General features: G+C 40.9%; 1 protein-coding gene across 30 annotated transcripts in view; it reads left to right on the top strand.

Annotated features, from left to right (window-relative positions):
* Window positions 1-12775, top strand: part of nrxn1a (neurexin 1a) — a 1866202-nt gene that overhangs the window by 910748 nt on the left and 942679 nt on the right. For all 30 annotated transcript variants that reach the window (XM_072580867.1, XM_072580862.1, XM_072580863.1 and 27 more), the window contains one exon: window positions 12285-12668. In XM_072580867.1, coding sequence (XP_072436968.1) covers window positions 12285-12668 — 384 coding nt within the window. The remainder of the gene's footprint in view (window positions 1-12284; window positions 12669-12775) is intronic.

Below are 12775 nucleotides of genomic sequence, written 5' to 3'. Positions count from 1 at the left end.
CTGAAAGGAGATGTTAAATTGCCAACAATTTTATTGAATGTGCAGTGAGGTATCGGAAAATAAAAACAAGGGAAAACTAGATTAAAACCAAAACATGTGAACATTATACACACATATGTACAAACAAAGTAGGAGCAGGAGTAGAACATTTAGCATTTCAAGTGGGCTCCACCATTTTTACAAAGATTATGGCTAATCTGTTTGTTGCCTCAACTCCATATTCTTATCAATCTCTAATAACCATTGATCAATTCCTTTGTTATTCAAGAGTCTGTGCATCTCTGCTTTAAAAATACTGCATGACTCCATCTACACTATTTTACAGGAAAAGAGTTCCAAGGAATCTTAATATCTGCATGAAACTATTGTTCCTCATCTCCATCTAAAGTGGAATAGCTTTTTTTAAAAACATGTCCCCAGTTCTCATCTCTCCCTCAAAATGCAAACTTTTCAGCATCACCCCTGTTACCTCCTCACAGGATGTTAGATATCTCAGTAAGATCACCACCATGAATACGGGTCCAACCAGTCCAACCTTTCCCTCATAAGCTGATACTCCCAACCCTGTTATTAGTTGAGTTTACCTTCTTTGAGCAGCTTCTAACATATTGAGACAAATGCTTAAATAAGTAGACCAAAAATTAATGGTACTCTTGACATGGTCTTATTGATATCCTGTGCAACTGCAGCAAAATATCTTTACTTTCAAATTGTGACTTCCCCCATTAATGAACAATAACATTCTGTTTGCATTCCTTATCATTTGTTATATTTGAATACTAACATTATATGAAATGTGTGCCAGGACACCAGATCCCTCTGCACACAAAGTTTAAAAATCTCTCTCCACGTTTATATAAATTGCTTCTTTTCTGTTCTCCTTTCAAAGTGGTCAAATTCACACTTACCTACATTGTATACTTATTGCCTAACATTTGCCCACTGCTTAACCTAACAATATCCTTTGGTAGACTCCAACCTATTTTTGTGTCATCAGCAAACTTAACCACACCTTTAGATCTCCATATCCAAACAATTTCATAAGTTATGAATAATTGAGGTCCCAGCATTGATTCCTATGGCCCTCCATTCATTGCACCTTGCCACCCTGAAATTAATCATTTATGACTAAGCCTGTTAACTAACCAATCCTTTTTTCAATCTAATATGTTACCCCCATATCACGAGCTCTTAAATTCTATAGTAACCCTTGATATATAACTCACAAAATGCCTTATGCAAATCTAAATATGCTGTTTATCCACATTGTTACTTTTAAAAACTTAATAAATTGGTCAAATATGATTTGTCTTTCACAAAATTGTGTTGACTACATTTAGAAATTTTCAAAGGTGGAATCTTAAATGGGTCTCAGTGATGTGCACCAATGCTGAAATGTGTTAGTGAGTTTTGAGAAGACTTGTAGTTCAGGTTCAGGTTCTGGATGTAAAGTTTGCTCACTGGGTTAGAAGGTTCATTTTCAGATGTTCGTCACCATACTAGGTAACATCTTCAGTGAGCCTCTGGATGAAGCACTGGTGGTATAGCCCACTTTCTATTTATGTGTTTAGGTTTCCTTGGGTTAGTGATGTTATTTCCTGTGGTGATGCAAGCCCATAATTCCCTGAAAATGACAAGGTGGTAAGGAAATTGTTCAGCATGCTTGCCATCATTGGTTGGGGCATCAAGTATAAAAGTTGGCAACTCATTTTGCATTTGTCTAAGTGTCTAGTTAGGCACATTTGGAGTATTATGTGCAGCTCTGGTCACCATACTACAGGAAGAATGCAGAGGCTTTGAAAAGGGTGCAAAAGGTTTGCCAGGATGTTGTCTGGATTAGAGTGTATTAGCTGGACAAACTTGGATTGTTTTCACCCTGGAGCTTCAGAAGCTGAGGGGTTACCTGATGGAAATATATCAAATCATGAGAGTTGTGGATGAAAACATCAAATGCTGGGGGGGCATAGGTTTAAAGTGAGAAGGGGAATGTTTAAAGGAGATATGTGAGGCAAGACTTATACACAGAGGGTGGTGGGTCCTGGAAAACTCTGCTAGGGGTGTGGTAGAAGGTGTACAATAGCAATATTAATGAGGTGTTTAAATAGACAAAAACAGGCAGGGAATAGAGGGATTGAACCAGATACAGGCAGATGGGATTAGTTTAGAATGGCATCATGGTCAGTGCAGACATGGTGGGCTGAAGAGCCTTTTCCAATGCTGGACCATTTTGTGTCCTGCACTTCATGATGTGCCAGCAACTATCATTGTAATGCAGCAGCAAGGATACTCTGCACTTAAGAAGGCACATCCTGCTCATTGACCAGCCCAGGCTGGACCTCTAGGAAGCCCTTCCTGATGAAGAGCTCCTGCCCGAAACGTCGATTTTCCTCCTCCTCTGATGCTGCCCGACCTGTTGTGCTTTTTCAGCACCACTCTAATCTTGACTGCACCTTTAGGGTGTTCACTTGGTCACTCTATACCCACTCAGATGCTCACCTTGCATTGCTTTGTCTTGCCGTTTCTGCTTTGATTCCTCAGCCAGAGATACCAGGCTCACAGTGCTGCAGTCTTGACCATGCCCGTTAGCACAGACACAAAGCAGGAAGCTTCCATAGTTGTCAGTAGGCCTCAGGTAAGCCAAGGAAACAGCTTTTGCTTTCAGGTTTCTAGCAAAATAAGCCAAAGGCAGCCTTCAATGGTAGGCCAGGGCATACACAGGGTCATCAGAATCAGCATCTTCTTGTCACACTGCCTGTCTTGAGTCTTTCTGCCCTGTTGTGGACTATTTTCCTCATAGAATGAGAGTCAGGTAGTAAGGGAAATGAAAGCTCGTGGCACAGACATTACTGTTGGCGTAGGTGAGGAGATGTCCCAAGTGAATGGCTGGGCAGTGTGGAGGGCATGCTGGATTAATGTTGTCAGTGACTGGGGTGTGTGAGAGTGAATGGGGAAGATGTAGCAGGTAGTGGTGAGAGTGATAGACCATGAGTCTTTTTTGGAGCTGGGTACAGTAACAAAGTTAAAATGAGTATGAAGCATCAGAGAGAAGATAGTGAAACCTATCCCGCTGGAGTGGAAAAGGAAATTGAACTTCTTCCTACATTGCTAGTGATTCCTTTGGATATTTGAGTCTACTTTAATCCTTGTTACAACCTTGAACAGGGCTAACATGGTCTGGTGTTATGGTCACACACTGGTCCTGGGGGAGGAGGAAGTCCTGCTTTGTCACCACTCCATCCAGCTGGGCCTCAAAAACTCTCCCTCTAAAGCAGAGTGCTAATTTCTCCCTGTCTCCCATGTCTGTGCAAATATCAGGAACTGCACAGGGCAGCTTTGGACTGAATGCTTGTCCAGGTCTACAATGAGCTTTGAAATTTGAAGTTGGTGGAAGGGATACTGGTCTTTAGATGGATATCCACTGAGTGTCAAGATATTCTCGGAACGGTGTATGGCAAGATAAGGTGGAAATCAGTTGTGAGAGGATGTTTGTGAACCAGGTGTTTTTTTTAAAATATATGACAATAGTTCTGTAGGCAATGGTTATATAGTCACCATTAGTCTAGCTTTTCATTCTATTATTTTCTACTATATTTAAAATTTCAACATTTGCCATGGTGGGTTTTGAACCTATGTTCACAGAACATAGCCTGAGGCCTGTGGATTATTAGTCCAGTGATGTTTCCACTACAAAAGAAAAGTGGAATTTATATGGCAAGTTCAGTAGGATACTTCCAGAGAACATGGTAGGTTTCATAAGTGAATCCCTCCAACAAGCTCTCGCAACTCACTCTTAATCAAAATAAATCCCTACTTGTCTCATTATAACCTCCATAATAATCAATAAAATAGGGTCACTGATTGCAATCTGAAATCATTAAAGTGTCTTTTGAATCCAGAATGCAATAGGGTAACTAATCAAAAGATTAGAAAACTAAATCATAATTTTTGTCTCAGCTATCCTTGATTCCGCCATTCACACAGTCTCTAGGCCTACCTTTTGTTTGTTCATTTGTCATATTAACATTCCCTTTAGCTCTGGACCATCAGTTCTTTTATAGTGGCAACATCACTAGATTACAAATCCATAAGTGCTAGCTAACGTTCTGAGAATTTGAGTTCAAATTTTGCCGTGGCAGAGGCTGAAAAATTTGATTTTAAAAATTGGAATTAAAAATTAGTCTAATTGTGACCAACGTATTGGTACAGTAAATCATTGACTTGTCTGTAAAACCATAGAAACATACAGTATGGACAGAGTAATTTAGCTGATCAGATCAGTGCTGGCGTTCTGAAAGAGCAATCATTTTTAGCCTACATCCCACTGTTTGGTCATTTTGTAGCTTCCTCTCCTCAAGTATCTTTTGAACTTTCTTTTAAAATAATTATGGAATCAATCTCCACCACCTTTTCATCTAGTACAAATTCCACCAACTCAGTGAAAACATTTTGTGCTTTTCTGCTGTAATTCTTTTACCAATGATTTTGAGTCAGGGACCTTTGGTTATTGATCTATTTGCCAAAGGGAATATTCTTTCCCCATCCACTCCATGAATTCTTCTCACCACCTTGATAAAAAGGTTATTCAATCACCTCATAGCCATCCGTGCTCTCTTTTTAACCAAATTACATCAGATAAATAAAACAAAGAACTGCAGCTGTTGGAAATCTGAATCACAAACAGAGTTCTTGAGGAACACTGTAGAACTGGCAGCATTTGTAGAGAAACAAAACTAACATTTTGAGTTCAGTGTCCAGGGTCAAAATGTTATCCGACAGATCTCTCTCTGGTAAACCTCCCTTGTGTCCTTTCAAAGGCCTGTACATCTTTCCTGAGGAGTCTTATCCAAAATTGTCCATGAAATCGGAAAAGCTGCACAGAGGCTGGTATCCCATCACCAAGTCACCCTTTATTTACTTGCTCACAGTACACTGGCTTGGCCATCCATCTTGGAATCAATCCTCTGAACTAAGGAAATTCTGAAGTCCAGTTTATATAAATATTTTTTCCTCGGCACATGGTAGAGGTGGGGAAGTGATCTGGGTGTTTCCTTTCTCATTGGCTGTTTCTTTTATTTCTGCTTCTGTTTTTAATCCCGTCTAAGGTAGCAAATAGTGTCTTTGTACACTTTTCACTGTACTCCTGTACTCGAGTACACATGACAATAAAAAAATCTAAAAAGAAATCTAAAGAAGGGTCAATATTGCTTTGGTCAGACACAACCACTCCTGAACAATGTGAATTAATTTTTTGAAGGCATGAGCACGTGGGTAGGTGAGGGCTGAAGTAACTGCATGGAGGCCAGTATCTCATTACCAAGTCACCCTTTACACTTGTGCACAGCACACTGGCTGTGGCCCAGCCAGCTCGGAGTCAGTCCTCTGAACTGAGGAGATTGTAAATCCGTGTTTACGTTATTTTTTATTTTATTAAAACAGTAAAAAAAATGCACTTAATAACCAGAAAGCAGCAGTTCACAAAAAGACACTAATGTACAGAGGAAAGAGCAGCAAAGCCAAACCCCAAACCCCACACCCCATTGTTCAACCAGTTTTCAGGGAGATGAGGACAAACCTCAAATCCCACTTTCAGTCATCACAAAAGGAACAGTAACAGATACATACAAGATAGTGCAATTAGACAAGAAACTGTCCATAGTATACAGACCTCCCAACCCCCACCCCTGACACTGCCCACACCCCACCCCACCCCTGACACTGCCCACACCCCACCCCACCCCTGACACTGCCCACACCCCACCCCACCCCTGACACTGCCCACACCCCACCCCACCCCTGACACTGCCCACACCCCACCCCACCCCTGACACTGCCCACACCCCACCCCCCCCCTGACACTGCCCACACCCCACCCCCCCCCACACACACACACACACACAGCAACCCACTCATCCGTCCTACCCTCCGGCCACTCTAAAACAGACATTCCTGTTCTTAATTTTATTAAATAGTACAAAATACAGTTAACAATAAACAGAAAGCAGCAGTTCACAAAAAAACACTATGTACAGGGGAAAGGACTTTGAGGTCTAACCCCAAATCCCACCGCTCAACCAGTTTTCAGGGAGACGAGGACAAACCTCAAATCCTACTTCCATTCATCACAAAGAAAACAGTAACAAACACAGGCAAGACTGCAATCAAATGAGGAAACAGTGCATAGAACACAGACACAATAGCGCTATAAAGAAGACACCGGACACCAGTCCGCAACACATACTGATCAGACCGTCCTTGGCTAGCCTTCCTGCAGGACAGCTGTCGGCCTTCTGGTCTCTGGTCGTTCTGCATACTGACTGACCCTCCTCAGGCCCACTTTCCTGCAGGCTGGTCATTAACCACCCAGTTCCCAGTCATCCTGCAAATGCCTGTTAACATTCGTCAGCCAGGGCTACCTGATTGGCCCAGGTTAACAACCCCAATCAAAGATCTCATAGTCAATGAGATCCACCCAGTTCCAATCACTACAATATCACAGCCAATGACTAGCAAATAATTGTGTTCTGATGTGATCTGCTTGCCTTAATCTTCAAAACCTCAAAGTATAAACAAAGATTTTTTTTTAAGATTAACTTAAAAATGTGTCTGCCTACACTTTTCATAATTGTGTCATATGTGATATAAATATTATTTACTATACCTTCTTTCCATTCTAATCCTCTCCCTTCACATATTAACTGAAGAGTTTTCATTTTCCTTACTGTGAGTCTTGATAGGAGATTTTGTTCTATTTAGACTTACTATCAGTTGTTAATATGTGTTTTTCTAATAATACATGAGGGAATTGTAAAGGATCCACTTTTAAAAAATGGCATAATACATACTAAAAGGAGGCAATAGCCTAGTAGCATTACTGCTAGACTATTAATCTAGAAACCCAGTTAATGTTGTGGGAACTCAGGTTCAAATCCTGCCGTGTCAAATTGTGGAATTTGAATTTGATAAAGAATCTGGAATTAAGAGTGTAGTGATGACCACAAATCCATTGTCAATTGTTAGAAAAACCTATCTGGGTTCACTAATGTCCTTTAGGGAAAGAAATCTGTCTTCCTTATCTGGTCTGGCCTATATGTAACGCCAGACCCACAGCAATGGTGGTTGACTCTCAAATGTCCTCTGGACAATTAGTGATGGGCAATAAATGTTAGCCTAGCCAGTGACACCCATATCCCGTGAAATGAATAAAAAAGTTCCATGATAAGAAGTTCTTCTCTCTCTATGGAATGCTAATTTAGAAATAAAGATGATTTTTAAAAAAAGTCTTCAAAATCTGCAAACATTGTGCTAGCTTTGTATCAATATAACCTGCAGGAACTTATTAGATTAGATTACTTACAGTGTGGAAACAGGCCCTTTGGCCCAACAAGTCCACACCGCTCCGCCGAAGCGCAACCCACCCATACCCCTATATTTACCACTTACCTAACACTACAGGCAATTTAGCATGGCCAATTCACCTGACCTGCACATCTTTGGACTGTGGGAGGAAACCTGAGCACCCGGAGGAAACCCACACAGACACGGGGAGGACGTGCAAACTCCACACAGTTAGTCGCCTGAGGCGGGAATTGAACCCAGGTCTCTGGCACTGTGAGGCAGCAGTGCTAACCGCTGTGCACCGTGTCACCCATGTTTAGAAGTAACAATTTTATTTCATCCCCTTCCTTTAGATATCCAAAGACATGTTACATGGTAACGTAATTGAATTTTTGTCAGGCTTCTAGCTGTTTTGTAACCATGACACAGAAAGTGTGACAAAGTGATTTGGAGTGACCCATAATACCATTTTCCAGGAATTACTTACTGAACTCAAACCCCTGGTGACAAATGCAGGTAGCTACTGTAAATTTAGATTTTGTCATGCTTCCAAAGCATGTTAGAGTCCAAGCACAGTTTCGTTTTCAAGGAAATCAGGTACATTTTTTTTTCTAGCCTGAAGTCTCCATCACTGTTGACTGCAAGAGTTTACACAAGCAAAATACTGTCAGTTTGTGGGATATCTGAAATAAAACCAAAACATTCTGGAAGTATTCATTAGGTGAGGCAGCATCTATGGAGAGAAACAGTTAAGATGCTAAATGTGTCCATTTACGATTAAAGGGTGGTGTCGAGGGAGTTTCATAGTGTCCAGTCCACCATAGCTCAGGATGAATTTTCTCATGCAGTTTTTCTTTTCCCACCTCACTAATTATTCAACTGAGCTATTGGGAGTGTTTTATGGGGAGATTCACCAGATAGGTAGAAGCGACCTACGGCGTATGTGTCCCGGTGCCAAATTTAATACCACCTCAGATGCTGCCAACCAGGTACTACCTTTCAAACTGCACTGTTCAATCTGAAAAATGCCACAGAGGAAAGGAAGCTCCTCCAGGTCAGTGGTTTGCAGGAATGGATGAATGGGATCATAGAGAAAAGTGCAGTCCATTTTCCTGTTGACCGCAAGGGAGGCGATACCAATACATCCAGCCAACTGGACAATAGTTCAACACAGCTCAAAGCTGTGTTCCACATCAAAGGGAATGCCCACCAAAGCCACAAGAAGGTTTCTGACTATTTGCAGTCTGCCAGGGTAACTACTACCTCATAGTTAACTCGGCCACTGCACACATATCTCACCAATGCTAATGAATTACAGCTCTCACTATTGTATGTATCATGTCCATTCAAGCACTCACACCACTTTCATTCTCATAAGCAACTAATCCTTCATTCACTTTGTACTTCCTAGGCACTAAGTGAGGACATTTACACCATCTCTGCTGTTCATTCATGACCACAAACTCTTCCTGCATCCAGTTCCAACATTACTTAGTCCATGTCTCAGTGTCATTTTAGGATGAACTGATCCATCCCTAGAACTGATGTCTCTGCAGCACCCCAATCAAACTGCCAGTAATTCCTGACCTGCTTACACTCGATCTGCAAGACTGAACATGTTCAACACGCTGTAGTGTCATCTGATGAGCCCCTTGACTAACTGTCCATTAATTGATGGACTCTAACTACCTTTCACCTCACGAAGGACTGTTTCCCTTTCTTGGACTCATAGAATCCCTACAGTGTGGAAACAGGTGATTTGGCCCAACAAGTCCACATCGACCCTCCAAAGAGTAACCTACCCAGACCCATTTCCCTACCCGCTTACCCTACATTTACCCCTGACTTATGCACCTAACCGACACACCCTTGAACACTATGGACAATTTAGCATTGCCAATTCACCTAACCTGCACATATTATAACTATGGGAGGAAACCGGAACACCCACAGAAAACCCATGCAGATACGGGGAGATTGTGCAAACTCCACAAAGACAGTCACCTGAGGCTGGAATCAAACTCAGGTCCCTGGTGCTGTGAGGCAGCAGTGCTCGCCACTGTGCTGTGCCACATATTTACTTCTACGTATTGCCATTTTGCTGAAGAATATGCACTGTGTTTGCCACATAAACTGCTGTCATATGTTGCAACTCTGCCATTAGTGTGTCATAAAATAACATGTCTGCAGACTGACAGACTGACTGTTCAGTGCCCCTATAACATCACAAGCTGCCAATCTGTTCCACAGTGCTATAAAGCAAATTATACTCAGACTCTGGCAGGCTGTTAACTCAGTGCTAAAATCAGTATGCACTGAGAAAGGAATGTGAAACAGGCAGGACTGGTAGTAACCAAGCAAGTCCTTAAGTGAGTCAGTGCCAAGCAAGCTAAGAGCGTTAAAGATGCATATTGGCATGTTGGTGCAAAAACATAGTGAGCATATCATGAGATGTGTGGTGGTTCCTGCTTACAGAGTGACCTGGTAGAAGCATGCAACTGTTAAAACCCTGAGGTGACGTCTGAATTGGTTTGAGAGCAGGCATGATAATGTGATGAAGCTTGTGGCATGTCAATGTGAAGTTATGATGAGGAGATGCCAGTGTTGGACTGGGGTGGACTAAGTTAAAAATCAGACAATGCCAGGTTATAGTCCAACAGGTTTATTTGGAAGTACAAACTTTCAAAGCGCTGCTCAATTGGTCAGGTAGCTAAAGTTATGTGGACAAACACTTGAGAAGGATGGCGGCCATTGCACATCCAGGAACATTGAGAGTCAGAAGCAATGATATGATGGCCAGGATAGGCATTTCAATGAGCTGCAGCTACCAGATATCTGCTCTGTTTTTCCTGTCATGAATTTGCATGTTTGTTTCTCAGCAGAGGAGAGGAAAATTGGAAATAGGATGTAAATAGAATGAGTTACCCTTTAACTTAATGCAAATGCATGGAAATAATATTGTTGCCACAAGGGCAATGTTCTGAATTTGACATTTAAGGCTTGAGAAATTTGGGAAAATTTTCACAATACTTTGCCATTCTAGCCCCTCATAATCACCGTGTTTGGCTTGATTCTTACCACACCAAGTGGAGGAGAATTCTACTCAATATTTTAGGCCTTTCAGAAGAAAGAAAGAAATGTAACAGGTTTGAAATCTGTAGAAACAGGGTTGGGGCAGGAAGACCAAAAAGGTCAATGATAAATTGGAGGGGAGGGGTGATAAATAATGAAACATTCCATGATGCAAAAGGTAAAAGCGAATGGGAATGGGAGAAAACAAAGAGAAATAAAGCTTTTATTCAGGTGAGATGTGGATGGACGTAGAGCAGCTACCTGAATGCTACATGGAGAGATACAGAAAGAACAAGTCAGCAAAAATAAAACCCAGAATAAGATGGAGACAGAGGTTACAGTCGAAAGTTGTTGAACTCCCAGCCTAACCAGCCTTTCTTTACAACTCAAACCTTCCACAACCCACAAATCCTGGTAAATCTCTTCTGAACCCTGTCCAGCTTAATAATATCCTTCCAAAACTGGGCAACCAGACCTGGACACAATATTCCAGAATGTAGAGAAGTATATGGAATATTGATGAGCAGTTGGTGGTAGAATTCATGGAATAACTTTTAAATAATGTACTCGTAAAATTAAAGCCTGGTACATTTTTGAATACAATGTATAAAAGAATTTAGTCTTACTATGCAATAACCAGTGTTATAAAAAAGTCCAAGCCTGAAGATAAGTCTTGATCTTGCCTGCTTCTCAACCAGTCTGGTTTGAATCCAAACACTTCATGTGGCATTACAAAACATAAAAGGGTGAGGAAGAGAAAATATTGTAGTGGCATCACAGTAGAGTAACAGAGGATGATCCATTGAATACAGAAACTGATGGGTTGAAAGTTGAAGCCAAAGGGAATGATATCATTGTCTTGGAAGGTAGGGAAAGGAATGATGGATGAAGTATGTAAGATGTAAAGGGCCTACATGATGAAGGCCCCTGTCAGCCATACCAGGTGAGAATCCTCAGATAAGGAAAAAAAAAGTACATTTCTAATGCACTGATGTGGAAGGTTGCATATTTGGAACAGATGCCTCAGAGATGGAAAAACCAAACAGAGACAATAATTCTTTAGAATTCAATAATTCGCGAATGGTGGAGTTATTAAACCATTGGCAATGAGGCATCATGCTAAAATATAGCAAAAGGGTGAAACTGCACATTTTTTCAAAGTTTTAGCTTGTTTCTCCTTGTCTGGTTCAGTGCCAAAACTGATTAGATTCAGAGGAAGCAGATTGAAAATTGAATAACATGGTCACGAAACATGCTCAGGAAATGTTGATGGTTAACGTAATGGTGCCATATGGTTTCAGTTGGTTCATGAATAATGTAGAACATGAGTGTAAGAGCTCTTGTGGCATAGTGGTAATATCTTTACCGCTGGGCCAGGAGGCCTGGGTTAAAGTCCTAATTTCTCCAGAGGGATGTCATAATATGTCCGAACAGGTTGATTAAAAATACATCTGGAACATGGTGATAAATAGTTTTGAAGGTTTATTTAATCTTCAATGCCTGTGAAGATTTTGCAGATCAGCAACGATAACATTTTGCATCTACAAGAATTTATTAAAGTTGTTGATATTAATTGATTATTGCAGTCATATAGGAAAATGAATGATAAGTGCTTATTATGAAACTCATTTTTGTGGCTTCACCAGCATTTTTACTCCTCTTATGGTATCATTACATTCCTGTTGCTAAGGAAACACTGAATGGTATTGCTTTAGTTGAGATGCAGCAAATATGTATATTACAAAAAATGTGGACTCACCTTTTTTCTTAAATAAAAAGTGATATCTCAGCCAAAGTGAGTGCCCATATAATCAATTCCCAGTGAAGAAGATATTAAAAAAACATTAAATTTCAATTTTTTTTACTTTTCTCTCCAGGTACTATCACCATTAACAGCAAGCGTTCACCATATATGGCACATGGGGAGAGTGAAATTCTGGACCTGGATGATGACTTATATTTGGGTGGACTACCTGAGAACAAAGCAGCTCTTATTTTCCCAACAGAAGTGTGGACAGCTCTTCTTAACTATGGATATGTAGGATGTATCAGAGACTTGTTCATCGATGGTCAAAGCAAAGATATACGGAGAATGGCTGAAATCCAAAATGTGGCTGGAGTTAAACCTTCATGTGCAAAGGAAGGTCCAAAGCAGTGCCTTAGTGATCCATGCCGAAACAATGGTGTTTGTAGAGAAGGCTGGAACAGGTACATTTGTGATTGCTCTGGAACTGGATTTCTTGGCAAATCTTGTGAGAGAGGTAAGCAGGACATTTGAACCCCAATAACATGGGTTTTATTTGTTTCTTCTTACAAGAAAAATCTATTTCAGAAGCAAAAGATGAATGAAATTTCCTTCTCCCTAACA

The sequence above is a fragment of the Chiloscyllium punctatum genome, chromosome 11 (assembly GCF_047496795.1).
Source record: "Chiloscyllium punctatum isolate Juve2018m chromosome 11, sChiPun1.3, whole genome shotgun sequence".
NCBI classification, from domain to species: domain Eukaryota; kingdom Metazoa; phylum Chordata; class Chondrichthyes; order Orectolobiformes; family Hemiscylliidae; genus Chiloscyllium; species Chiloscyllium punctatum.
This window is presented reverse-complemented; position numbering and strand designations above follow the sequence as displayed.